This window comes from Ranitomeya imitator, chromosome 2 (genome assembly GCF_032444005.1).
Source record: "Ranitomeya imitator isolate aRanImi1 chromosome 2, aRanImi1.pri, whole genome shotgun sequence".
Taxonomy (NCBI): Eukaryota; Metazoa; Chordata; class Amphibia; order Anura; family Dendrobatidae; genus Ranitomeya; species Ranitomeya imitator.
This window is the reverse complement of record NC_091283.1, coordinates 493,966,130-493,991,463: the sequence shown is the minus strand read 5'-3', so window position 1 is coordinate 493,991,463 and position 25,334 is coordinate 493,966,130. Positions and strand designations below refer to the sequence as shown.

Genomic DNA, 25,334 nt, shown 5'->3' with positions numbered 1-25,334 from the left:
ACCGTGACCTGAGCAGAAGGAGACTCATAGAGGGCCCTGATACTCCACAATGCCCTCCTCCGCAAACCGATTCCCTCGAGCGTTTGGTACATGAATTCCCACCCCACTCTATTGAATGCTTTTTCTGCATCGATCGATAAAATACATAGAAGATCACCTCTTCTATTTGCGCTATCAATCAAAGAGATAGATCTAATAGTGTTGTCCCTTGCTTCCCTTCCGGTTACAAAACCCACCTGGTCTTGGTTAACCAAGTGGGGCAAGAGGCTATTGAGTCTCTTTGAGATAATTTTGGCATAGATTTTTACATCTAAATTTATAAGTGAGATGGGGCGGTAATTAATAAATTAATAATAAATAGAGGGACTGATCTTTTGCTGGTTTAGTAATGACTGTGATATGGGCAATTAGGGCCTGTGGAGGGAAAGAACCCTCAGAGGAGACAAAGTTACAAGTTGATAAGAATGGGGGGCTCAGTAAATCCGAGAACTGCTTATAGAAGCCTGCTGTATAGCCGTCAGGGCCCGGGCTCTTGCCCAGCTTTAGGTTTTGTATTACAGAGGAGACCTCCTCCAAGGTAAAATGGTCTTCTAGATTAGCTAGGATCTCCTCAGAGATTGTGGGTAATTTATTTTGTTGGATGTAGGATTTGATTTTTTTCTTGTAGGGAGTGGACATGGAGATCTTTAAATTGGCCGTTTATGTTGTAGAGAGATCTGTAATAATCATGAAAACTAGACAGAATATCCCTAGGTCTATGAACCTCTTTACCCTTAGCATTTTTGATGTGTGAGATAAATGTTTGTGGACCCCGTGGGTGTAAGACTCGTGCTAGGAATTTGCCACTTTTGTTCCCTAGACAGTAGAAACGGCTTCTGACTTTTTCTTGAAAGCAGTGAGATTTCTGGTCTAAGATTGTAAGTAATTTCTGTCTAGCTGTGGACAAGTTTGACAACGTAAGCGGGGAGAGGTCCTTTTTATGTTGCTTTTCTAGTTCGTGAATCTGTGACAAAAGGTCGGCTATTTCTGTCAGGCGTTCCCTCTTTAGAGATGAATACGCTCCGAAGGACACTCTTTAGGGCTTCCCATTGTATGGAGGGGGATGTTGGGTCCCCGGCATGATCCGCCACAAAGCCCTCAATCGCACGTCTCACCTCCACCAAGCAAATCTGGTCCTGTAGTAGGCCGTCATTTAACCGCCACGAGAAGCCAGATCTCATGGAGGGATCTAACTGAGTCGAGAAGTAGATGCGCGCGTGGTCAGACCATAGCACAGATCCCACATCCGCCCTCACCCCAGAGTCTAGCAGGCAATGGGATATAAAAAAGTAGTTGATTCTACTATAAGTGGAATGTACTGAAGAATAAAAACTATAGTCCCTTGCGTCTGGGTGAAGGACCCTCCACACGTCTACCAAATGTAAGTCATACATCTGTTTCTTCACTTTTTTGATGGAGGATAGAGAGTAAGAGGACCTGCCTGACGAGACATCAACCTGGAGATCCATTGGGAGGTTAAAGTCACCTCCAAGGATTCGTTTACATATATAGCCAAATTTCTGTTGGCCTTGGTTGGGGAAAATATACATTCGCCAGAACCAGGGTGCATGTGCCCCAGGCCACCTTCAAGAAGATGTACCATCCCTCCATGTCTATTGATGAGTCAAGAATCTCAGGTTGGAAGGATTTATGGAAGCCTATAGACACTCCTTTAGATTTAGAGCAAGGATTGGTACTATGGAACCATTTTGGGAAGTGGTAGGCGGTACAGTTGGGAGTCACTCCTGTTTTAAAATGTGTCTCCTGGAACATCAGAATTTATACGTGTTGTTTATGGTTGGAGTACATAATCTGTCTCCTTTTCTCGGGCACATTTAACCCTTTAACATTATGGGAACAAAATTTAATTCCAGTCATGACTGATGTAGATTCCAATGAATTGATAGTGTGGACACCGGGACCAGAACCTGAGGAGGATTCTAAGGGATTGTTGGGATGAGGGTAGGTTAGGGAGTTGGGGTAAGAAGGGTGTAGAAAAGAAAAGAAATAAAAGCGCTGAAAGTGGTGAAAAGAAACTGAGTGCATGGTGAATGGACACCTAGGGTAAGAAGTCATAATGCGGTCATCTGGTGGAAGTCACCAAATACAGCAATCGGGGTGGGAAGAAGCCAAAGGTGAGAACCCGCCTCTATTCGCCATCCCCGCAACCTAAGTAATGAAAAGTCAAATCAAACTTTGTAACTAACAGCCAAACCTGTCTGGATTAAATTCAGAATTAAGCATAACAATATAAACAGTGAGGCAAACCAACTATTCATAAAGGTTATCCCGGTTATGGGTACCGGATTCTTATAACAATAAGAAATGTTTCACAAGGCGGACCACATGCATGTGGGGCCTTGAACAACATTAAACATTATACCGTATAATTTAATTGGTATATTTGTAACATTACACGCCGCGAGGCAGAGATAGGTCAGAAGAGGAACAAGTCCCTTTCAAGTTGTAGTCGGGGGAGGTCCGTTCTTCTTATGTTGTTTGTTACGCTGAGCCTTTAGCAATCTAGGAGGGATATCTGGAAGTTGGGGGGAGTGAAGGTTGGTCATTGGTAACTCAAAGGTACCCAAAAAGTTAGCCACGTCCCCTAAATTACGGAAGACGGCCGTCTTCCCCCCCTTTAAAGGCAATCAATTGGAACGGAAAGCCCCACCTATACGTGATGTCTTTTTCTTTGAGAAGGGATAATAAAGGCCGTAGTGCTCTCCTGAGCTGCAAGGTGCGTCTAGATAAGTCCGAAAGCAATAGAATCTGGGTTCCACCATAGTTGATAGTGCCTCTCTGTCTGGCAGCCATCATGATGGCCTCTTTGACTTTATAGTAGTGAACTCTACAAATGATGTCTCTGGGTCTAGATTCAGATGAGGGTTTTGGTCCAAGTGATCTGTGTATACGGTCAAATTCTATAGACCCTGCTTCCTCATCGTTCAAGGAACAGTTTTTGTACCGTGGAATCTAGATCAGGTGGGCTCACAAACTCAGGAAGACCACGTATCCTAATGTTTTTTCGTCTATTGCGGTTTTATTTGTCCTCTATTCCCGTTGCTAACTCCTCCAGCCTCAGAGAGTGGCTAGTTATGACCTCTGTGTGTTTTTAATTCCTGTAAAATGACTTCCTGAGACTTCTCTACATCCTCTACTCGGGACGTGAATTCCGATTTTAGGGCATGCAGCTCTTTTTTGTAGGAGTTCTCAATGCGACATGCAAAAATTTCTAGGTCTTTTTTGGTGGGGTGTGTTCTGATAATTATACTTAGATCATTCACAGTCACATCATCTAAGAGGTCATTATTGTCTTCCCCCTCATCAGTCATTCTATCCGGGGAACTCTGGGAGGCTGATAAATCACGTATAAAGGAGCTGTCGCTCAAGGTCTTATTGGATGACTTGGATCGTGTGTTCCTATGCTGGCTGTTTGTATTTAAGAAGCGATCCATGTTATCAAAGTGGGTTTTAGAATCTGGGGGTAGATCAGATTTTTTGGGGGGATTTGCCCATATACTCTGGCAGGTTCTGGTGGCTATAATGCGGCTGCGGAGGGGTCAGTGAGGTGATTATGTCTACATTAGACAATCAGTTCTCCCATCAGCGGGTGCCTTTCCCCTGTTATGACCTCCAGTTTGATGGGGGATATGGCTCGGGGTCTTGTGGGCTCTCAGCTGGGCTGTGGAAGCAGCGTTGTTGCTGTTGCTAGTCTGCTGTGTGAGCGCTGCTTTTGGCGCCAAAAGGAGAGGGGAAGGAGGAATCTAAGACAGGGCTACCACAGCCCCAGGTAGTCCTACGTCCTCTTCCCTGGTAAGTTGGGCACAATGTGGAGTGGTGGGACATGAGGGGGTGATGTGGGTGATCAGCAGGGCTGCACTACATGCGGGCCACGCCGCGTGCCCGCCGGCTCCCAGCGGCTTGTGAACCAAGATGGCCGCTGCTACCGCGTGTGTCCTCTCCCTGCACCGCCGGCACTCCTGCACTCACTGGGGCTTCCCTGTGTTGTGCCACGGTCTCCCCTCTACCTCACGTCCCAGCGCTGACTCCGTGGGCTTGTCCGCTGCCGCAGGCTACTGGTCCTCCTTCGGGTCTCCACAGTAGAGCAGCATCGGCGTCTCTCCTCCCTGGTGCTGCAGGCGCTGGCACGCGCTCCTCCGTCTCCGGACCTCTCTCGGGACGGCGCTCGGGTGGCACAAGGTGAGGGGGGTCCTCCGGTCTCCGATTATGATGGGGTTTCAGCGCCGAATCAGCAGTTTAGGTCTGGGGAGCTCATACCAGACACGTCCTCTCGGCTCAGGATCCATTTATTTTTATTTTTGACTAATATATTGATTTTTCCTTAGCGCAATATGTTTGCGGTTATTTATATGGCTGCATATTCACGGTCCTTCTCCCATGCTGTGCTTATGACTACGTGCATTCCCAGCTTGTGTGCTGGAGTCCCGGCTCCCTATGTCCATGTACCCTTGGTCACACCATAGATGTACATGTACACGTAGATATGTGGGTTTTGTGCCTATATTTTAAACATTACATCCCAATTACTCACTTGATTAGCACAGGGATTTTCCCATGTGCTATGCGCAAATTATTTACGGTCATCCATATTTACATTTTCTCCCACGCTGTGCCCCTGGCTGTTCGCATGCCCAGTCTGTGTCCTGAAGTCCCCGGCTCTCTGCGTCCATGTATCCTTGGTTACGTCAGGTACTCCATTCCTGTGCGGCCGGTCATGTGACTCGGAGACCGGAACTTCCGGGACCTCCCGACAGCGCATGCGCCGGTTACACCCGCGCCACAGCGCTCGGAATATGCACACTATATAAATCCCCCTAGAACCTGCAATAGCCACACCCTGACGAAGGAAAGTTTTCCGAAATGCGCGTCGGGTGTGCGCAGGCACGGGACTCGGCTTACCCCACAGGTATATGGTATATATATATTGCTGTGCTATCTTATACCTATTTCTTTGCAAATATCCTCTTTTTTGGTGTGGCTTGCACATTGTCTGACCTCAATTTAGGTCGTTGCACTCTGGCACTTTATTTATCCAGCTTGTGTTTAATTTTTTATCCAACTATAATTGGTTTGGTTATTGATAATTGGTTTTGGTTATTTATTGATGCACTCTAGCACTTTATCTTTGGAAATTATATTTTTTAGATTGATTTTTTACACAAACTTACACCTGGTTTTTTTATATATAAAATTCTTTGGCACTTTCGATATGCACAGCTGAAACTAAAATCTTTTTATTATGGTATTTGTTTTTTTTTTTTTTGCTGGGAATAATCATATCTATTATCCTATTTAATCCTGTTCTTGCGCACTTTTGTACATATTTTTATTTATGCAATCATTGCCACTTTTACAAATAAAGGCATATTTTAATTATTCTCAAGCCTACACACTATCTGGTGGTCCTTTGTTCCGTATTGCTTTGGTTTTATAAATACGCAGTGCCAAACCCACAGCAGTTATGGATCGTGGGCACTTGGCCTTACCCATCAGATAAATGTCAACAACAACGAGCACATCCAGTATCAGTCACAGTGTCAGCCAGGGCTCAGACCGGCAGACTGCTGGTCGCTTTCCCTTGATGCTATGCATCATGGCAAAATCTTGTAAGCAGAGCAGAGGAACTTGGGAATTCCCTTGGAGGCGACTTCTTCAGCTGAAGTGGGCAAATTGGAATTAGAGGCTCATGCCAAGAAGAGGAGTTTTCTCCCATTCAGTGTAATTTTTTTGTCAAATGTTATTTCATTTGCTTTTAAATGAAGTAATAACAATTTTAGTGATAAGTTCTCAAAGTATTTGATGCTTCTTGGCAGGAAAAACACTGCAGAAAACACGTTTTTGCATACGTTTTTGATATTTTTTTATGCTTTGTTTCCCATTTATTAAAATGGTTGAAAAACGCTGCAAAAGTGCCGAAAGAATTGACATTTTGCAGATTTGAACTGCTTGAAATCTGCAAGGAAAACAATAAACAACATGTGCATTAGACTTCAGAAATCACATTCACTTTGGGATAGTAGAATGCTATGGTTTTCATGGCAAAAATGCACTGAAAAAAAAAAAAATGGCAAAACTGTGATATGTGAACATGCCCTAAGGGTTTGCTTATACAATGACCAAAAGGCTGCTCGATACGGCCGGCAAGCCTTTACCGATCGGTTTTCGTTCTTTAGCCTATGTACACTGTCAGACCAAATTAAACAATGTGCACTGAACAATCTGTAATATATCACTCAGTGCACATAAGCTGCCATGGTTCTCAACAGTGCGAGTCCTATTTATGCAAAAATGATGCACCGTAAAGAACAATGATCTTTGGCATTGCAGAAAAGATCATTTCACCCTATAAGCGAGAGTTTTGCTCATTCATCAGGTGATCGGAAGCCTATTTACACTGCAACATAATCATGAAACAAGCGTTTTTAAAGGTAATCTGTCAGTATATTTTTAAGCAGCAGCATAACTTAGGTGATGAGTTTGATTCCAGGGATGTGCCACTTATTAGGCTGTGTGCTGTAGTTTTAATGCACTCATTGTTTTATCAGCAGGAGATTATCACTGCCGGAATAAATGTCGAGTGCAGACAAGTCAGGCTAATCTGTATAACCCTGCACCACCACTGATTGACAGCTTGCTCACAATGTACAGTGTACACAGGAAGCTGTCAGTCAGGAATGTGGACCGGGTTATACAGAGCCCAGCAATTTGGGCACTGCTACATCTACAACAGAGAAAACAAGAATTCTATTAAAACTGCACCAAGCAGCCCAGTAAGTGACACATCTCGGGAGTCGGTATCTCTGCCACTACATCACGCTGCTCTGATTCCATAAAAAAAAATACCTGACAGATTCCCTTTTAAGAACACTCATTCATGTTTAGATTTCAGTGTAAAAGCAGCTTTAGGTCCCAATTCATGAAGCGACTGTTTTGTCCTTTGTTATTTGTTTTTTTTTCTTTGCACTATATTGTTCTAAATGGTACAAGAAAGTAAAAATTTTTGCCAAGATTTTTTTGTTGCAAAATAGAGTATACTTATAAAATGAAGGTGCTTAGAGCACAAATTGGCCCATCCAGTCATGACAAAGCTACATTTCCCCCATGGGACCCAAACTATTTTTTCTAGGCTAAGTTCACACTAGGCGTTTTTTTCAGCGTTTTTTATGCAATTTTTTATGCATATTATCAGCTGCATTTCACAGTACCAGCAAAGCCTGACGGATGGGGGGACCCAGTGGCAGCACTGACACTGGGCACTGCTAACTGATGGGCCTCATAGCGGCTGCGTGGTCTGCCGCCATTGGCTGTAAGCCACTGCTAGACTGTATTTCACTAGGATTATGAACACACAAAGTGTTTGAAACACTACGATGATCAGCATCCTTCCTCCATTCTCCTATGAATTTTAATTGTTTTAAATAGAGGGCTAATTTTAACCTATTTGCGTCAAGCTGGACAAACTCCCCTCCATTTAGCAATTGATACTGCCTTGCAGTGACTTCAGGTTTCAAAACAGCAAACTTTTTCCTGCTCCCAAAAAAGGACTAACGCAATTTTTGGATAGCTTTGTTAAATGCCGTTCTTCAGTTTGCTGCTGAACGTAAAATAGGGATAATTTTTGCACAGCTGGTTGAGAAACCCGTAACTTTCATAGCAAACCTCTACCTTCTTCCTCAATATAGGGATAATTTTTGCACGGCTTGGTAAAAAGGCACTGTTTCCTAATTTTACAAACTACAATCCTACTACTGACCCCAAAGTATGGATAATTTTTAGATGGTTTGTGAAAAATGTATGACATGACTCCTTGTGTAAAAGCCATGGCTCTACCACGTGCTCCACCTGTGTATAAACACTGGCAAGGCAGACATTTGCCCCAAAAGGGAAACATTTTTTACAATTTAGAAAGTCTAAAAAGTCAGCCTGTTCACGGTGTTGTTAAATTGGCTGTTAGTTAACATCCATTAATCACGTTGACTATTCTAAGACTGTTTGCATTAGAAAGCTCGAAAGTGGTTCAATATAGTCCTAGGACACTTCAAAGTTTTTCACTTGTGATTCATGACAATCAATTCATTTTCAATAACATGTTTGGCAAATTTCAACAAAAATGGTGAATTGCAGTTTCAAAAGATTTGATTATCTCTCGTAGCTACAGTATCTTGTCTTACATCCTAAACCTCTTCTCGTATTGCAGGTAACGCTTGAGGCTTCTTTGGGAACCATTGACTTTTTAATGACTATATCCAGAATTTCAGATTGTCAAGCCTATGGCAGAGGAGGAAAGAATCTGACTTTATTGACCAGGAACATCAGAGTATTAAATAATATTTTGAAGTCTATCACTTACACAAGCACGATATATAGCATAGACAGCATGGATATTGGTAAGAAGTTGCTAAATAAATTTATGCTCACTTGATTTTGATTTTATGGGCAGCTGATTGACTCCTATTTATCTACTTTGGGTCTTACACTGGCTGGTGGTGTAAAAGATAGATTCCCTTTTTTGTTCCCATCCTTTAATATTCCTTGTGATCAGTCTATCAGCAGATTTTTGCCATTTAAGTTGAGAGCAGCATAATATAGGGGCTGAGAGCCTGAGATTTGTTACTTATTAGGCTGTGTGCTGCAGCTTCAATACAATCAGTGTTTTATCAGCAGGAGGTTATCAATGTCTGACTAGGCTTCACATGCAGGACAGGCAAGCTGATCTGTGTGTCCCCACCACTGATTGGTAGCTTGCTGACAGTGCATAATGTACATAGAAAACTGCCAGTCATTGTTGTAGGCTGGGTTATATACAACTCCTTATTCTGACCACTGCTATATCTACAGCAAACAGGAATTCTGCCAAAGCTACACCAAGACTGGAATCAGGGCCTCTGCACCATCATCATGCAGCTCTCAGATTACATAGCAAAAACCTGCTAACAGATATGTGCTGCTAGATCCAGAACAAATAGCCCAGATAGTACTGTAGTACTGAGGTGATTACATCTATTTAGGTTCTATGACACAATTATGAAAATAAGCGAAAAAGGTAACTATATGAATCCACAAATTGTATAGCCGTTTGTGTGCTTGACCTCTTCTTTGTAACTTATCTTTACAGAATACTGACATAGAGAAGAATGGATAACAATATATAGGACAAGAGTTAAGGTTTACTAGCGTTTTTTATAAACTGGTTTTCATGTTCTCTTTTCCTGTCTCCATTGCAGTGAAGTTTACTCTTGGTAAACATATAGCTCATATACCAATTTCCATCCGTCAGCCACAAATACCTCGCTTGCATGACCCAGGAAGAGGTAATGTGTGTGCGTGCGTGCGTGCGTGCGTATATATATACATATATATTTTACAATATAGATTTGCATGTTTGATTTATAATAAAAAATTATTTTTAGTAAAATGGTAAACTTTTTTCAGCTTTCATGACCAGTGAAAAGGTAGGGATGAAATAATTACCCAGCGTATCTATCATCAAAACATTGCGTATTGTTGAATGTATTATTGAAAAAAAAAATATTTTTAAATTTTCCATATTACTATCTACAATCAACTTTGAAATTGCCCTTTTTTTGGCCTGTCCGTAAAATTGTTTATGGTGTCTGTGATTTTTAAGAAGCTTATACAGTGTAAGGTGGCTACTGGACACATGGTAAATATGAAATGTGTATCTCAGAGGTGGCTATCCTCAGTGATATATACCTTGAGTAATGCTCTAGTACTACACCACTGTTGAGACAGTGGTCTAGTCCGATTGTCCTTGTTTCACAACCTGATGGCAAATGGGGATTCTGTAATGATAATAATCGGAAGCTGAACGAAGTCTCGAAGTTGGCCAATGTGTCCACGAGCTGATCAAGAGACTTGAGCCAGTAAAGTACATAATTACCCTGGATCTAACCAAGGGATATTGGTAAACACCCATGTCACAAGAAGCCAAGGAGAAGACTGCTTTCTCTATGCCCGATATGCTTCCAATACATCCGGACACCGTTCAGACGACTACAAGGAACTTTGGCCACTTTCCAGGGGGCCATGGACCATTTCCTCGCACCCCATAATAATCAGCAGCCTGGAGTGTGGAAGTCATTTGGGAAAGGTCCAGGTAGTGTTTGATGCTCTCAGGAAGGGAGAGTTCTCTATAAATAAAAAATAAAAAAAATGTTCCATGGGAAAAGTTGAGGCCAAATACCTTGGATATGTAGTAGGTGAAGGTGAAAGATTAATAAAGTGGACACAATCCACAACTGGATGAATTCCCTCTCAAAAAAGCAAGTTAAAGCCTTTCTGGTAATTGAGGGTACTACAGGAGGTTCATCACAAACTTTGTCATGATGGCCGCAAAACTTACCGACCTCCTTAAGTGGACAAAATCGGCTATGGCCCAATGGACTTCAGAGGTTGAGATGGCCTTTCAAGAACTGAATGTAGCTCTCTGTAAGCAGCCAGTCCTGGTAGCCCACAACTTTAAGAAGGAAATTGTACTCCAAATGGACACCTCAGAAGTTGAAGTAAGAGTGGTTCTTACTCACTAGCACCCTATTCTCTAACTGGGTATAAAATTGTCAGCATGTGAGATAAATTATTACACTGTAGAAAAGGAATTCTAGGCCATAAAGTGGGCTGTGGACACATTGTGATACTATGAGTTAGGGCTAAAATTTAAGTTGGTGTCAGACCATTCTCCACTCAAATGAATGAGGGAGAAGAAGGGGAAAATGCTCGTGTTACCCGCTCGTTTCTGGCCCTGCAGGATTTCTGCTATCATTTGTAATATAGAGCCGGGAAGTTACATGTTAATGTCGATACTGTCTCGAGAATCCCGTTTCTAGTGGTAGAAGGTGCCAAGCCCCATGGCTTTAGGCAGAGGGGGAGGTATGTAAGGTGGCTACCAGACACATAGTGGATGGGAGATATTTATCACAGAGGTGGACTCTATCCCAAATTGGCGAACCCACACTATTGTATGGACTTTTTTGCTTTATATTTCACTTTGTGCCTGACAAGGGCTGTATTTACATTTTCCTGTGATATGGTGTATGGGGAGTAAAATTAAACCAGAAACTGTTAATGTGGTGCCTCATCTTGCTTCCAATTAATTAGCATTGTTACAACAGATAATTATTAATGTAATTATCATCATTTTACAATCCACAGTGAATGCAGCTGATGTCTTATCAGAATAACGGGCTGTAGACATGGATCACTGATTGATAATCATAATCACTTTATGTATTTTGTAGTTTCCTAATGTGTCCCAAAAAATATTGTCTGTGATTATTTTTATTGTTTTTTTATAACCTGTCCAGAAAAAATAAAAAGTCAAGTTGGCAGCCTTGTATCCAAGGCCAAGTTGCTGCCAGTCCCAGCCTACAGTGGTTGTTGTAAGGTTGCGGAGCATGTCATAGAATGTGCCGTGACCTTTGCATGTGAACTCTAGGCTGGTTCTTCAGCCACAACTCGGACTGGGATATCACAGCTCTTGGAATGACCCAAGCCTAGTCATGGATGGAATTCCCAGTGAAGCATGGATATACCCAGGGTTTCAACATGTAAAGCCAATAAAAAGAGGAGCACTTCAATTTGTGGATCTAGTCAGATCTGCTCATCTATAGGAAAAATGGAAATCTAATTTTCAAAAAGTGTTGATTTAGTAAGTATTGAGAATGAGAAATGCATACACTTACATGCCCTGCCATTCTATAGATGAGGGGATTGTTCCATGGAGGATTCAATTTGAGTTGAATTTCTCTCTCAATCTCTCTTACTTGGAGACCCTGCAAGTTATGGCAACACATTTAGGCCAAACATGCAAGAACTCCATGCGGCCTGGTGTTGTCATGTTGAGACAGCTTTGGAGAATCAAATGCCCAGCTGTTAGTGTACCTGGAATGATGACTGGTACCTTGAGGATTTGTGCAACTAACTGCATTCAGCATGGCAGAACATTCCTCCCACAACCATTAATAACTGAGATGTTTTGAAGTTTGCTTCATTTTCCTCATCATTTGCTTATCATTAACTCAACAACTTTACTTTTTTATGTTGTAATTTCATTGTTTAGGATGCATTTAATTGAAATATTGCAATTTTCAAACTGTCTTCTATGTTTTATAATATACTCGTACTTCCTTATCTTTACAGAAGACTTTTCAGCAGTCATATCATGAAAGGATTACAAAGTAATCTGTAGATAACACAGGACCCAATGGTTGATGCCACAGTTTACCTCCTCCTCCCGTCATAATTTATTTTGCTCTTAAAAAAAGTATGCTGAGATATAAACATCAGAAAGCCTCTTTATAAAAAGTCTGCCTCAGTCAGTCTATTTATGCTAATGTCCATGTGACCAAATTTGGAGATAGGAGCCTTAACTTCGGACGGGTGACCATTGTTAATATTGCAAGATTTTTGTGTTATTTATACAGTGGGGAAAATAAGTATTTGATAGACTACCGATTTGGCAGGTTTTCCGACCTACAAAGAATGGAGAGGTCTGTAATTTTTCTCGTAGGTACACTTCAACTGTGAGAGACAGTTTCCCTTTGGGAAAATTAATTTCCCAACCCAGTCAGTGAATAGAGTGTTGGTTATATAGAGGTGCTTCTCACAGAATATCATCAAAAAGTTAATTTATTTCAGTTCTTCAATACAAAAAGTGAAATTCCTATATTATATAGAGTTATTGCAATCAGAGTGATTTATTTCAAGTGTTTATTTCTGTTTATGTTGATGATTATAGCTTAAAGCCAATCTCAATCTCATTAAATAAGAATACTTTATAACAACTGCTTGAAAAATAATTTTAAAATCTGAAATGTTGGCCTACTGAAATGTATATTCAGTAAGTGCACTCCATACTTGGTCGGGGTTCCTTTTGCATCAATAACTGCATCAATGCGGCATGGCATGGAAGCAATCAGCCTGTGGCACTGCTGAGGTGTTATGGAAGCCCAGGTTGCTTAGATAGCAGCCTTCAGCTCATCTGCATTGTTGGGTCTGGTGTCTCTCGTCTTCCTCTTGACAATACTCATAAAGACTCGATGAGGTTAAGGTCAGGCGAGTTTGCTGGCCAATCAAGCTCAGTGATACTGTTGTTTGTAAACCAGGTATCGGAACTTTTGGCAGTGTGGACAGGTGCCAAGTCCTGCTGGAGAATTAAATTTCCATCTCCAAAAATCTTGTCGGCAGAGGGAAGCATGAAGCATAAAATTTCCTGGTAGACAGCTGGGCTGACTTTGGTCTTGATAAAACACAGTGGACCTAAACCAGCAGATGACATGGCTCCCCAAACCATCACTGATTGTGGAAACTTCACCCTAGACCTCAAACAGCTTGGATTGTGGCCTCTCCACTCTTCCTCCAGACTCTGGGACATTGATTTTCAAGTGAAATGCAAAATTTGCTTTCATCTGAAAAGAACACCTTGGACCACTGAGCAACAGTCCTGTTCTTTCCCTCCTTGGCCCAGGTAAGATGCTCCTGGCGTTGTCTATTGGTCATCAGTGGCTTGACACAAGGATTGTGACACTTGTAGCCCAAGTCCTGGATATGTCTGTGTGGTGGTGTATGTAATGTATAAGAATTAGATCTGTCTCTTTAAGAAAGCGAGGGCGGGAGTTGAGTGTAGTTTCAGTTTCAGTTCTGGCCTGAGGAGGAAATCTTATGCTGCTGTTATGATGTTGTGCTGGAGGAAAAGAGGAGAATAAAATACAGTTAAAGCTTACTCTCTCTTAAATTCCTTACACCGTGTGGACATTACAACTGGCGACGAAGGATGGGATTGAATCACCTGCTTCTGTGAGTACTGACCCCTGCTTTACTGCTTCACACGCCAGCGCCACTGAGAGACTCCATCATGGCTGAATACTTGCACATGTTCCCACAGTTTGATATGACTGATGTCACTAATCTCTCTCATAACTGGAGAAAATGGTTAAATCGATTTGAGAATTTCCTGGAAGCAATAGATATAAAAGAGGAGAACAGAAAAAAAGCCGTGTTCCTGCATTGTGCGGGCACAGGAGTCTATGACATATACAGCACATTACCAGCAGCGGAGACAGACTCGTACAGCAAATGCTCCAAAGCTCTCACTGACTACTTCAACCCTAAACAAAACATCAGATATGAAAGATACAAGTTCAGGATTGCTAAGCAGCTTCCAGAAGAATCCATAGACACCTATGTCACCCGGCTAAAAGAACTAGCACATGGGTGTGCATTTACTGACGTAGATGATGAAATCCTAACTCAAGTAATTGTCACCTGCTCGTCTAATACCATAAGGCGTAAAGCTCTGCAGCAGGATCTCTCTCTGCATGATTTACTCAAGATGGCCCGTGCTATAGAGATAGCAGATCATCAGGCAAGTGCAATGGAGAGTGGGGATAATTTACATGTGCATAATCTCAAACATAACAGTGCACAAGGCAAGCAGGCCCCGCAACAGAAGAAATGTTATAGATGTGGACAAGATTTCCCTCACCACATGAACAAATGTCCAGCTATAGGACAAACTTGCAGTAAATGTGGAAAAGGGAACCATTTTGCAGTTGTCTGCAAATCAGCGCCCAACAAGTCTCCTCTGCCAATGACAAAGCCTGCAAATATAAAAATGGTAAATCAGGATATAGGAGAAGTGTCTGTGGCTGAGAACTATGTGTTCACGACGTCTGCCACTGGCTCAGTGCAGTCTCCATGTATTACACTCACCATCTGCAACATGGATATCACCTTTACCATAGATACAGGAGCTTCGGTGGATATCATAGACAGCAATACTTATGAACAGTTGAAAACAAAGCCAGCCTTACAGCAAGTGCATACTAAAATCTTTCCATATGGATCTAAAACACCTCTAGTTACAATGGGACAATTTGATGCTGAACTTAGCTATAAAGAAAATAGGCAGAAAACCACTTTTCACACATTACAAGGATCAGGAGGCTGTCTTCTCAGCTATCACACTGCCTTGAAGCTGGGACTCATCCAGATTGTTCATACCATAACCGACCCTGCGGACCTGGATGTACAAGCCATGGTGAATAGTTTTCCCTCCCTATTTAGTGGATTAGGAAAATTAAAGGACTCTCAAGTGCATCTTCATGTGGATGACAGTGTCCGTCCAGTAGCCCAGGCTCACAGGCGTATTCCATTTCACCTGAGAAAGAAGGTAGAACAGGAACTCCAATTACTCATGGATGATGATGTCATTGAAACTGTTTCTGGTCCCACTCCGTGGGTCTCTCCACTTGTGGTAGTTCCAAAACCAAAGACTCCAGAGCAGGTAAGACTGTGTGTTGACATGCGCCTGCCCAACACTGCTATTCAAAGGGAAAGACACATCTCACCCACAATTGATGACATTATTCATTTATTAAATGGAGCAACTGTTTTTTCAAAGCTCGACCTCAATAAGGGCTATCATCAATTAGAATTGAGTCCAGAATCCAGATACTTAACAACATTTTCCACCCATGTGGCTCTCAGAAGATACAAAAGATTGACGTTTGGGGTCTGCTCAGCAGCAGAAATTTTTCAAGATACGATAAGGAGCGTCATTCAACATATTCCAAATGCCTTTAATTACAGTGATGACATACTGGTTTTTGGGAAAACTCAAGCTGAACATAATCGTGCTCTATATGCTATCTTTGAATGTCTGCTCTCTGCTGGACTCACTTTAAACAAAGAAAAATGCGAATTTGATAAAAATTCATTGGAGTTCTATGGTCACATTTTCTCGGCGGAAGGAGTACGACCTGATCCCAAGAAAGTGGAATCCATCAGAGCAGCTTCAATTCCACAGGGTGCCAGTGAAGTGCGCTCTTTTCTTGGAATGGCAAGTTACTGTGCTAGATATATTCCAAATTTTTCGACAATCAGCACTCCATTAAGGGAACTTACGAAACAAAATTGCGTTTTTCAATGGTGCCAAGACTGTCAGGCCTCTTTTGAAACAATCAAAAATGAACTATGCTCTACAACCACCATGGCCTATTTTGATCCAGCTCTTCAAACCGAACTGATTATGGATGCTAGTCCCGTGGGACTGGGTGCAATTTTAGCACAATACAAGGATGACAATCAAAGTCCCTACATCATTTCTTATGCAAGTAAAAGCTTAACAAGCACTGAAAGAAAGTATTCACAACCTGAAAAAGAAAGCTTGGCAGTCGTCTGGGGATGTGAACACTTTCACTTATTTCTCTATGGCGCTCCCTTCACTATGTCACAGATCATCAAGCTCTCCTTACAATTTTTGGAAATCCCCGAGCTAAAATGCCAGCACGGATTGAACGATGGGGTCTACGTCTACAGGACTATAATTACAAAATTGTTCACAAACCTGGAAAATACAGCAATCCGGCTGATTATCTCTCAAGACATCCCACGAATGATGATTTACCTGTGCATTCCTCCACTGAAGAATACATCCACTTTGTTGCAGCTCACGCCGTGCCAAAAGCACTTTCTGTTGATCAGTTTGTGAATGACAACAAGTGACAAGACACTCTGTGCCTTAATACAAATTATCCAAAATAGAAGGTGGCATGAAATTCAAAAGAAAAAATTTCCTGAAGATGGGATTGATCTGAAAGAGTTAAAACTATTTTCAAATGTACGTGAGGAATTATCAGTCACTGAAGATCAACTCATCCTTCGTGGTACCAAACTGGTTGTACCTAAGGCCTTGCGCAACCTAGTCATACAGATAGCACACGAAGGTCATCTAGGAATTGTTGGCACAAAAAAGTTACTCAGAGAAAAAGTGTGGTTCCCAAATATGGATAAATTGGTGGAAGAGAAAATTGGACATTGCTCTACTTGTCAATTAATTACTCCATCATCAACTCTAGAGCCATTACAAATGTCTCTGTTACCCACTGCTGTATGGGAGGAAGTGGCAGTCGACATATATGGACCATTACCAAATGGCCAATACATTCTAGTAACAATTGATGAATATTCTAGATACCCTGTCATTTCATTCATCTCTTCAACGTCTGCTAATAGTGTCATACCAGAACTGGACGACATATTCTCTGCATATGGCATTCCAAGAGTGGTCAAAACAGATAATGGACCTCCATTCAATGGACATGTGTTTGCACAATTCTCTGAATACTTGGGGTTCAGCCACAGAAAAATCACACCTTGCTGGCCGCAAGCTAATGGAATCGTAGAACGTTTCATGCGCACCATGGGGAAACGAATCAAGGCAGCTAGCCTGGAGCACACCCCACTGAAACAGTCACTATACAAATTCCTGCGCAATTATCGCAACACGCCACATTCCACCACTAATGCTGCGCCATCTCATCTAATGTTCAGCAGAACTCTTCGTACACGGATCCCTGATGTGACCAGTCATCCCTTACCAAATGACTCTTCAGTGCGATCAACGGATTTCTTTAACAAGCAAGCCATGAAACATTATGCAGACAGAAGGCGACGAGCACAGCCATGTGCCATCAAAAGAGGTGATATGGTTGTTGTGCGTCAAAAATCAACCAACAAAACCTCACCTGTATATAGTCCTGCAAAATATAATGTTACTGAGAGAAAAGGCAGTATGGTCACGGCTGAGCGAGACGGACACTCCATCACTCGAAATTCCTCACATTTTAAAATCATACCGCAGAACAATGGTAATGAACTCCCACCAGTGGAAGATTTGATACCCGACGGTGGAGAGGACCAACAAGAGGTGACTGATCCGTCAGCACTGGACACCCCCAATGAACCCAGACATTACCCTACACGGGAAAGAAGGGTTCCATCGAGACTTATTCAAGAGATATAGTTTAAAAAAAAGGGGGAATAAGACAATACAGACATATGGTTTTTCTTGGACATTTTCGTATTGTTACATTGTCAATATTTGTTTTAGGTTAATATATATATATATATATATATATATATATATATATATATATATATATATATATATATATATTAATATTAAATACTTGTAGCCCAAGTCCTGGATATGTCTGTGTGGTGGTGTATGTAATGTATAAGAATTAGATCTGTCTCTTTAAGAAAGCAAGGGCGGGAGTTGAGTGTAGTTTCAGTTTCAGTTCTGGCCTGAGGAGGAAATCTTATGCTGCTGTTATGTTGTGTGCTGGAGGAAAAGAGGAGAATAAAATACAGTTAAAGCTTACTCTCTCTTAAATTCCTTACACCGTGTGGACATTACAGTGTAGGTGGGTGCCATGCCTCTACCCCCTTTTAAAAGTGTGTAGTTGTGTAATACGTTATGTTGCTATGTTTAGATATGTATTGATTCCACATTTTATGTGTTTATAGTGATGGGGTAAGTGTAATACCATTAGTTGGACACTAGATGGGGCACAATATTATACATACTTACTGTATGTAGGAGGGGCTGTCTGTGGTAAGTGGACAGTGTATTCCTGTTTAGAGTCAAAAGGGCCTAGTGCCGCTGCTGATAAATTCTATAATCACTGCACTCATACCAGTGGATTTGCTTCGAGTGAATATTTTATTTAAAGGTGATGAGCGACAGGCACTATTGACGTTTCGGCCACAATGTAGCCCGAGGGTCATTTTGAGTATCTAGTGATGCCGTTCGGACTTGCCAATGCTCCATCTGTGTTTCAGTCTTTTATGCATGACATCTTCCGTGAGTATCTGGATAAATTCCTGATTGTTTACTTGGATGACATTTTGATCTTCTCAGATAATTGGGAGTCTCATGTGAAGCAGGTCAGAATGGTTTTTCAGGTCCTGCGTGCTAACTCTTTGTTTGTGAAGGGATCAAAGTGTCTCTTCGGTGTGCAGAAAGTTTCATTTTTAGGGTTCATCTTTACCCCTTCTACTATCGAGATGGATCCAGTTAAGGTCCAAGCCATCCAGGATTGGATTCAGCCGACATCTCTGAAAAGTCTGCAAAAGTTCCTGGGCTTTGCTAATTTTTATCGTCGCTTCATCTGTAATTTTTCTAGCATTGCCAAACCATTGACCGATTTGACCAAGAAGGGTGCTGATTTGGTTAATTGGTCTTCTGCTGCTGTGGAAGCTTTTCAGGAGTTGAAGCGTCGGTTTTGTTCTGCCCCTGTGTTGTCAGCCAGATGTTTCTCTTCCGTTCCAGGTCGAGGTTGATGCTTCTGAGATTGGAGCAGGGGCGGTTTTGTCACAGAGAGGTTCTGATTGCTCAGTGATGAAACCATGTGCTTTCTTTTCCAGGAAGTTTTCGCCCGCTGAGCGTAATTATGATGTGGGCAATCGAGAGTTGCTGGCCATGAAGTGGGCATTCGAGGAGTGGCGTCATTGGCTTGAAGGAGCTAAGCATCGCGTGGTGGTATTGACTGATCATAAGAACTTGACTTATCTCGAGTCTGCCAAGCGCTTGAATCCTAGACAGGCCCGTTGGTCGTTATTTTTTGCCCGCTTCGACTTTGTGATTTCGTACCTTCCGGGCTCTAAAAATGTGAAGGCGGATGCTCTGTCTAGGAGTTTTGTGCCCGACTCTCCGGGTTTATCTGAGCCAGCGGGTATCCTCAAGGAAGGAGTCATTGTGTCTGCCATCTCCCCTGATTTGCGGCGGGTGCTGCAAAAATTTCAGGCGAATAAACCTGATCGTTGTCCAGCAGAGAAACTGTTCGTCCCTGATAGGTGGACTAATAAACTTATCTCTGAACTTCATTGTTCGGTGTTGGCTGGTCATCCTGGAATCTTTGGTACCAGAGAGTTAGTGGCTAGATCCTTCTGGTGGCCATCTCTGTCACGGGATGTACGTACTTTTGTGCAGTCCTGTGGGATTTGTGCTAGGGCTAAGCCCTGCTGTTCTCGTGCCAGTGGGTTGCTTTTGCCCTTGCCGGTCCCAAAGAGGCCTTGGACACATATTTCGATGGATTTCATTTCTGACCTTCCCGTTTCTCAAAAGATGTCAGTCATTTGGGTGGTCTGTGATCGCTTTTCTAAAATGGTCCATCTGGTGCCCTTGGCTAAATTGCCTTCCTCCTCTGATTTGGTACCTTTGTTCTTTCAGCATGTGGTTCGGTTGCATGGCATTCCTGAGAATATTGTTTCTGACAGAGGTTCCCAGTTTGTTTCAAGGTTTTGGCGAGCCTTTTGTGGTAGGATGGGCATTGACCTATCCTTTTCCTCGGCTTTCCATCCTCAGACTAATGGCCAGACCGAACGAACCAATCAGACCTTGGAAACATATCTGAGATGTTTTGTTTCTGCAGACCAGGATGATTGGGTGTCCTTTTTGCCGTTGGCTGAGTTCGCCCTTAATAATCGGGCCAGCTCGGCTACCTTGGTTTCTCCATTTTTTGCAATTCTGGGTTCCATCCTCGTTTCTCTTCAGGACAGGTTGAGTCTTCGGACTGTCCTGGTGTGGATTCTGTGGTGGATAGGTTGCAGCAGATCTGGACTAAGGTAGTGGACAATTTGATCTTGTCCCAGGAGAAAGCTCAACTTTTCGCTAATCGCAGACGCCGTGTGGGTCCCCGACTTCGTGTTGGGGATCTGGTTTGGTTATCTTCTCGTCATATTCCTATGAAGGTTTCCTCTCCTAAATTTAAACCTCGTTTTATTGGTCCGTATAGGATTTCTGAGGTTCTCAATCCTGTGTCTTTTCGTTTGACCCTCCCAGACTCCTTTTCCATACATAATGTATTCCATAGGTCGTTGTTGCGGAGATACGTGGCACCTATGGTTCCATCTGTTGAGCCTCCTGCCCCGGTTTTGGTGGAGGGGGAATTGGAGTATATTGTGGAGAAGATTTTGGATTCTCGTGTTTCTAGACGGAAACTCCAGTATCTGGTTAAATGGAAGGGTTATGCTCAGGAAGATAATTCCTGGGTTTTTGCCTCTGATGTTAATGCTTCCGATCTTGTTCGTGCCTTTCATGCGGCTCATCCTGGTCGGCCTGGGGGCTCTGGTGAGGGTTCGGTGACCCCTCCTCAAGGGGGGGGTACTGTTGTGAATTCTGTGGCTGAATTCACTCTTGTGGTCACAAGTGGTACTGCAGCTTCTGAGCTTCCTCCCTCAGGTGTTCTGGTGAGCTCGTTAACTGCTTCATTACTTAACTCCGCCTGATGCTGCTATCCTTGCTCCTTGTCAATGTTTCAGTGTTGGATCTGAGCTTCTCCTGATTGTTCCTGTGACCTGCTGCTCTGTATAGCTAAGTGCCTTTTGCTTTTTTGTTGCTTTTTTTCTGTCCAGCTTGTCTTTTGTTTTGCTGGAAGCTCTGAGACGCAAAGGGTGTACCGCCGTGCCGTTAGTTCGGCACGGTGGGGTTTTTTTGCCCCCTTTGCGTGGTTTTGCTTTAGGGTTTTTTGTAGACTGCAAAGTTCGCTTTACTGTCCTCGCTCTGTCCTAGAATATCGGGCCCCACTTTGCTGAATCTATTTCATCCCTACGTTTTGTCTTTTCATCTTACTCACAGTCATTATATGTGGGGGGCTGCCTTTTCCTTTGGGGAATTTCTCTGGGGCAAGTCAGGCCTATTTTTCTATCTTCAGGCTAGCTAGTTTCTTAGGCTGTGCCGAGTTGCCTAGGTAGTTGTTAGGCGCAATCCACAGCCGCTTTTAGTTGTGTTTAGGATAGGATCAGGTGTGCAGTCTACAGAGTTTCCACGTCTCAGAGCTCGTTCTTGTATTTTTGGGTATTTGTCAGATCACTGTGTGCGCTCTGATCGCTAAGCACACTGTGTTTCTGGATTGCCTTCATAACACCTGTCATTAGCAAACATAACAGTGCCGGTTCAGTCATCGCTCTGAGTATACCGAGCGTCTGCTGTAACTGCACCCCCAGCACTGATTGACACTCACTCTGCACTAGGGTCAGCTGTCAGTCAGGGCCGAGGGCGCAGTTACAGCTACCGCTCTGACTGGAAGCCAACCACTGCTGGTGGGATAAAATTTATTTTTCCCCTGCAGCACTTGACCAAGTGTGGGCACTGGGCAAGCCAGCAATGCCACCAACCTGCAGATTAAAGAAAATTGATTCCAGCTCACCCGGTTGCTCTATGCTCATCCACCTGGAGCTCAGACATCAGCCTCGCCCTGGCCTGACATCAAGGAAAGTAGAATAAATTGGGAGTCCGGCTCACCAGGACTGGATTTTCCTTTTCTTTTTATTTTTCATAAGAAAATATAGTGCATACAAAAGAAAAATTTAGATGGTCGACATGACCCAGTCGACGCGTTTCGACTGCACTAGGCTTTATTACTCATGACTCAGTCATGTCGACCATGTAAATTTTTCTTTTGTATGCACTATATTTTCTTTTGAAAAAGAAAAGGAAAATCCAGTCCTGTTGAGCCGGACTCCAATTTTTTCTATTAACCTGCAGATTAACCCCAAATCTGCAGCCCAACAGTGTTTTTTCTAGTGACCGATTCCCTTTAAGACCTAAAAAATAGTGTAAATTACAACATAAAAGTACTTCAGTCCCCGACTTGAGTACATCTCTTAAAATAGTGCACATCAACTGCGCAAATTTTATTATGAGGTACACGTCCCTTTCTCCAGCGCACATTTCATCAAAACTGGTGTATAAAATGCCAGTCTTGATGAATCTGAGCAATAGACTTTGTGGATTAGAAAGTGATATCATCTCCTACATTTCTAAAGCATTTGTCTTATTTTTACTAAATGACTGTAAATTTGAGTGTAGATCAGTATGTTTTCTAATTCAGTCTCGTTTGTGAAATCATTCATTTAAGCAAGGTAATCATAAGTGCATAGCTGCCCGTGGCAGGCTCTTCAAAGCATCACTCTAGGTGATGGGCAGGTCTTAATTTTGCACGTACATAGTGAAATACCTATCAATAACCTTTAACGGCACTGGGAATAGCCGGCCAAGGGCATTGTTGGACTAATCTTGTCTCCAGTTATGACCCCAGGCAATTTTTTTTTAAGTGTAATTTCACTGAAATTCTAGAGCGCTTCAGAGAAACAAATACCTGGCTGTAATCATGCAGCCCAGCACCAATTCATGGTGACCGCGATTTGTGCAGCATGAATCATGTGGCCAGTTCCCTTTAATTCAATATGGAGCGCCCACCAGGGCCGTGGGGACACTCGGTACTGGGCCATTTCTTAAAGGGATGTCACGGCAGCAGTGTCCCGGTCTGTGGTTCTGGGCGTCCAATGAAAATGATGATAAAAGGGAAAATAAAGTTTATGGGGAAAAGGTATTTGTTTGTGATGCCACCCGTGGTATTCGGCAATGGGATGGTGGCCGACGCTACAGTTCAGATCCTCTGGAGCAGATGGTGATGCAGCAGAGTTGGTGCAGCTCTCCACGGGTAGAGCTAACCCCAGGGCAGATGTAATGTTGTATGGTAAGATGACGGTGGTGGTTATGCTGGGCAGGTGTTGTAGGAATAATGCAAGGACACAGTAAGGTGCAGTTTCCACTTTTACTCAGAGTTCTCCAGTTCACAAACGCCAGCCGGATGCTGTGTTCTCCAGGTCAGTGGTCCAGCAAACTCCCAGGTAAATTGGGATGCACCTTTCCATGGCTCCTTTCATATGTCTTTCTCTGCCCATTTCACAACACTGGCTTTCACTTCTCCTGCCCAGCGCCTTACCCACAGTGTCCCAAGCCAGCAGTCACAAACCTGGTCGGGCGACGTCCTCTGGATTCTATACGGCTATCTTTTTGGCGAAGTATGGGTGGATGTGGCTGTGACTATTGCAAAAGCCACAGCCTCCGGTTTCTTAGCTGAACTTGAAGATTTACACTAAGTTGGGGCTGGTCCCCTAACTACGACGTGGTCCCTCCACCCGACTACCTTCAGCGTATATGCGGGCCCCACGGGTGGCTTCTGCTCTTCCCATGCCCCTAGGACCCCTTCTATCCTCCCGAGAGTTTCCTTCTATCTCTCCCTCTCAATTCTCTCCTCAGCCACGTTCTTCACTCCTTCTCCTTTTGGTCTCCCTGGACCAACTGCTCCTGCACACTGTCTTTGCAATCTCTCTCTAGCTGCCTCTGACAGGGAGCACCTTCTCAGCATGTCTGCTCCATTCCTTCTCCTCCCTCCTGCTTTTTTCTACCTACCCCACCCACTCCCACCACCCAGTCCTTTCCAGACTGGGATGAGGCCTTCCTCCCTAAGGGTACGCCCAGGTGCCCCGACTGAACTGGTGTGTTGGATGTGAGTGTTAGAGTCCTGGGTAGTGCCCCCTCCTTACCTGAGAGTGGGATGCCACACCTCTGGATGAGGTGCAGTACCTCTGTGGCGACTGGACCCCAGGGGTGCCACAAATACATTAAAATAGGGATGTTTCTGCAGACAGTAGATGAATTTCAGAGGTATGGGACAGTAGGAGAAATGTCTGCAGTATATGGGAACCTACAAATAAATATTTGGTAATTATTAGGGTAACTGGAGATGCATCCGATATGATTAGTTTAGAAGGGTTCTTATGTGTTTTGTTTTTCTTTAAATTGTGCTGGGAGGTATAATCTAGTAGTGACAATCAGTGTGGGCAAAAGGCTTTATAATAGGACAGATTTATTGCACTCCCTGTGACGTGAACCCTGGAAAGATCCTTTTCCACTGTTCTAAAATACCGTACTCATTTTATTTCAGTGATATAGTTCTTTTATTGAACAAATATGAATGATTGTTTCTAAGATTCGCTTTTCATAAAGTTAAGAAAAGAAATGGACAAGCAGTAAAATATACAGTCTGTACCCTTGAATTGTCCTCTTTGGGTAAGTTGATTAATACTTGACAGATTTTCCGCATATCACAGTCTAAATGTGAATGTCGCCATATAGCAACTATAAAAAAAAAAAAAAAAGATTTAAAAAAAGGACTATCATGCAATAGACCTTTATCATACATGAATTGCAAGGACAAAAGACATGAACAAGGACTTGGGGACCCTAGTTAATGATGATAAACTTACCTGGAGCAGCCAGTGCCAGGCAGCGGCTGCCAAGGCAAACAGGATCATGGGGTACATTAAAAGAGGTCTGGATACACATGATGAGAGCATTATACTGCCTCTGTACAAATCCCTAGTTAGACCGCACATGGAGTACTCTGTCCAGTTTTGGGCACCGGTGCTCAGGAAGGATATAATGGAACTAGAGAGAGTACAAAGGAGGGCAACAAAATTAATAAAGGGGATGGGAGAACTACAATACCCAGATAGATTAGCGAAATTAGGATTATTTAGTCTAGAAAAAAGATGACTGAGGGGCGATCTAATAACCATGTATAAGTATATAAGGGGACAATACAAATATCTCGCTGAGGATC

At 42.9% G+C, this 25,334-nt stretch overlaps 1 protein-coding gene across 1 annotated transcript in view; it reads left to right on the top strand.

Annotated features, from left to right (window-relative positions):
• B4GALNT2 (beta-1,4-N-acetyl-galactosaminyltransferase 2 (SID blood group)) overlaps window positions 1-25,334 on the top strand; it is a 320,444-nt gene that overhangs the window by 212,423 nt on the left and 82,687 nt on the right. Inside the window, exons 5-6 of the mRNA XM_069751512.1 lie at window positions 8,258-8,447; window positions 9,285-9,371. Coding sequence (XP_069607613.1) covers window positions 8,258-8,447; window positions 9,285-9,371 — 277 coding nt within the window. The remainder of the gene's footprint in view (window positions 1-8,257; window positions 8,448-9,284; window positions 9,372-25,334) is intronic.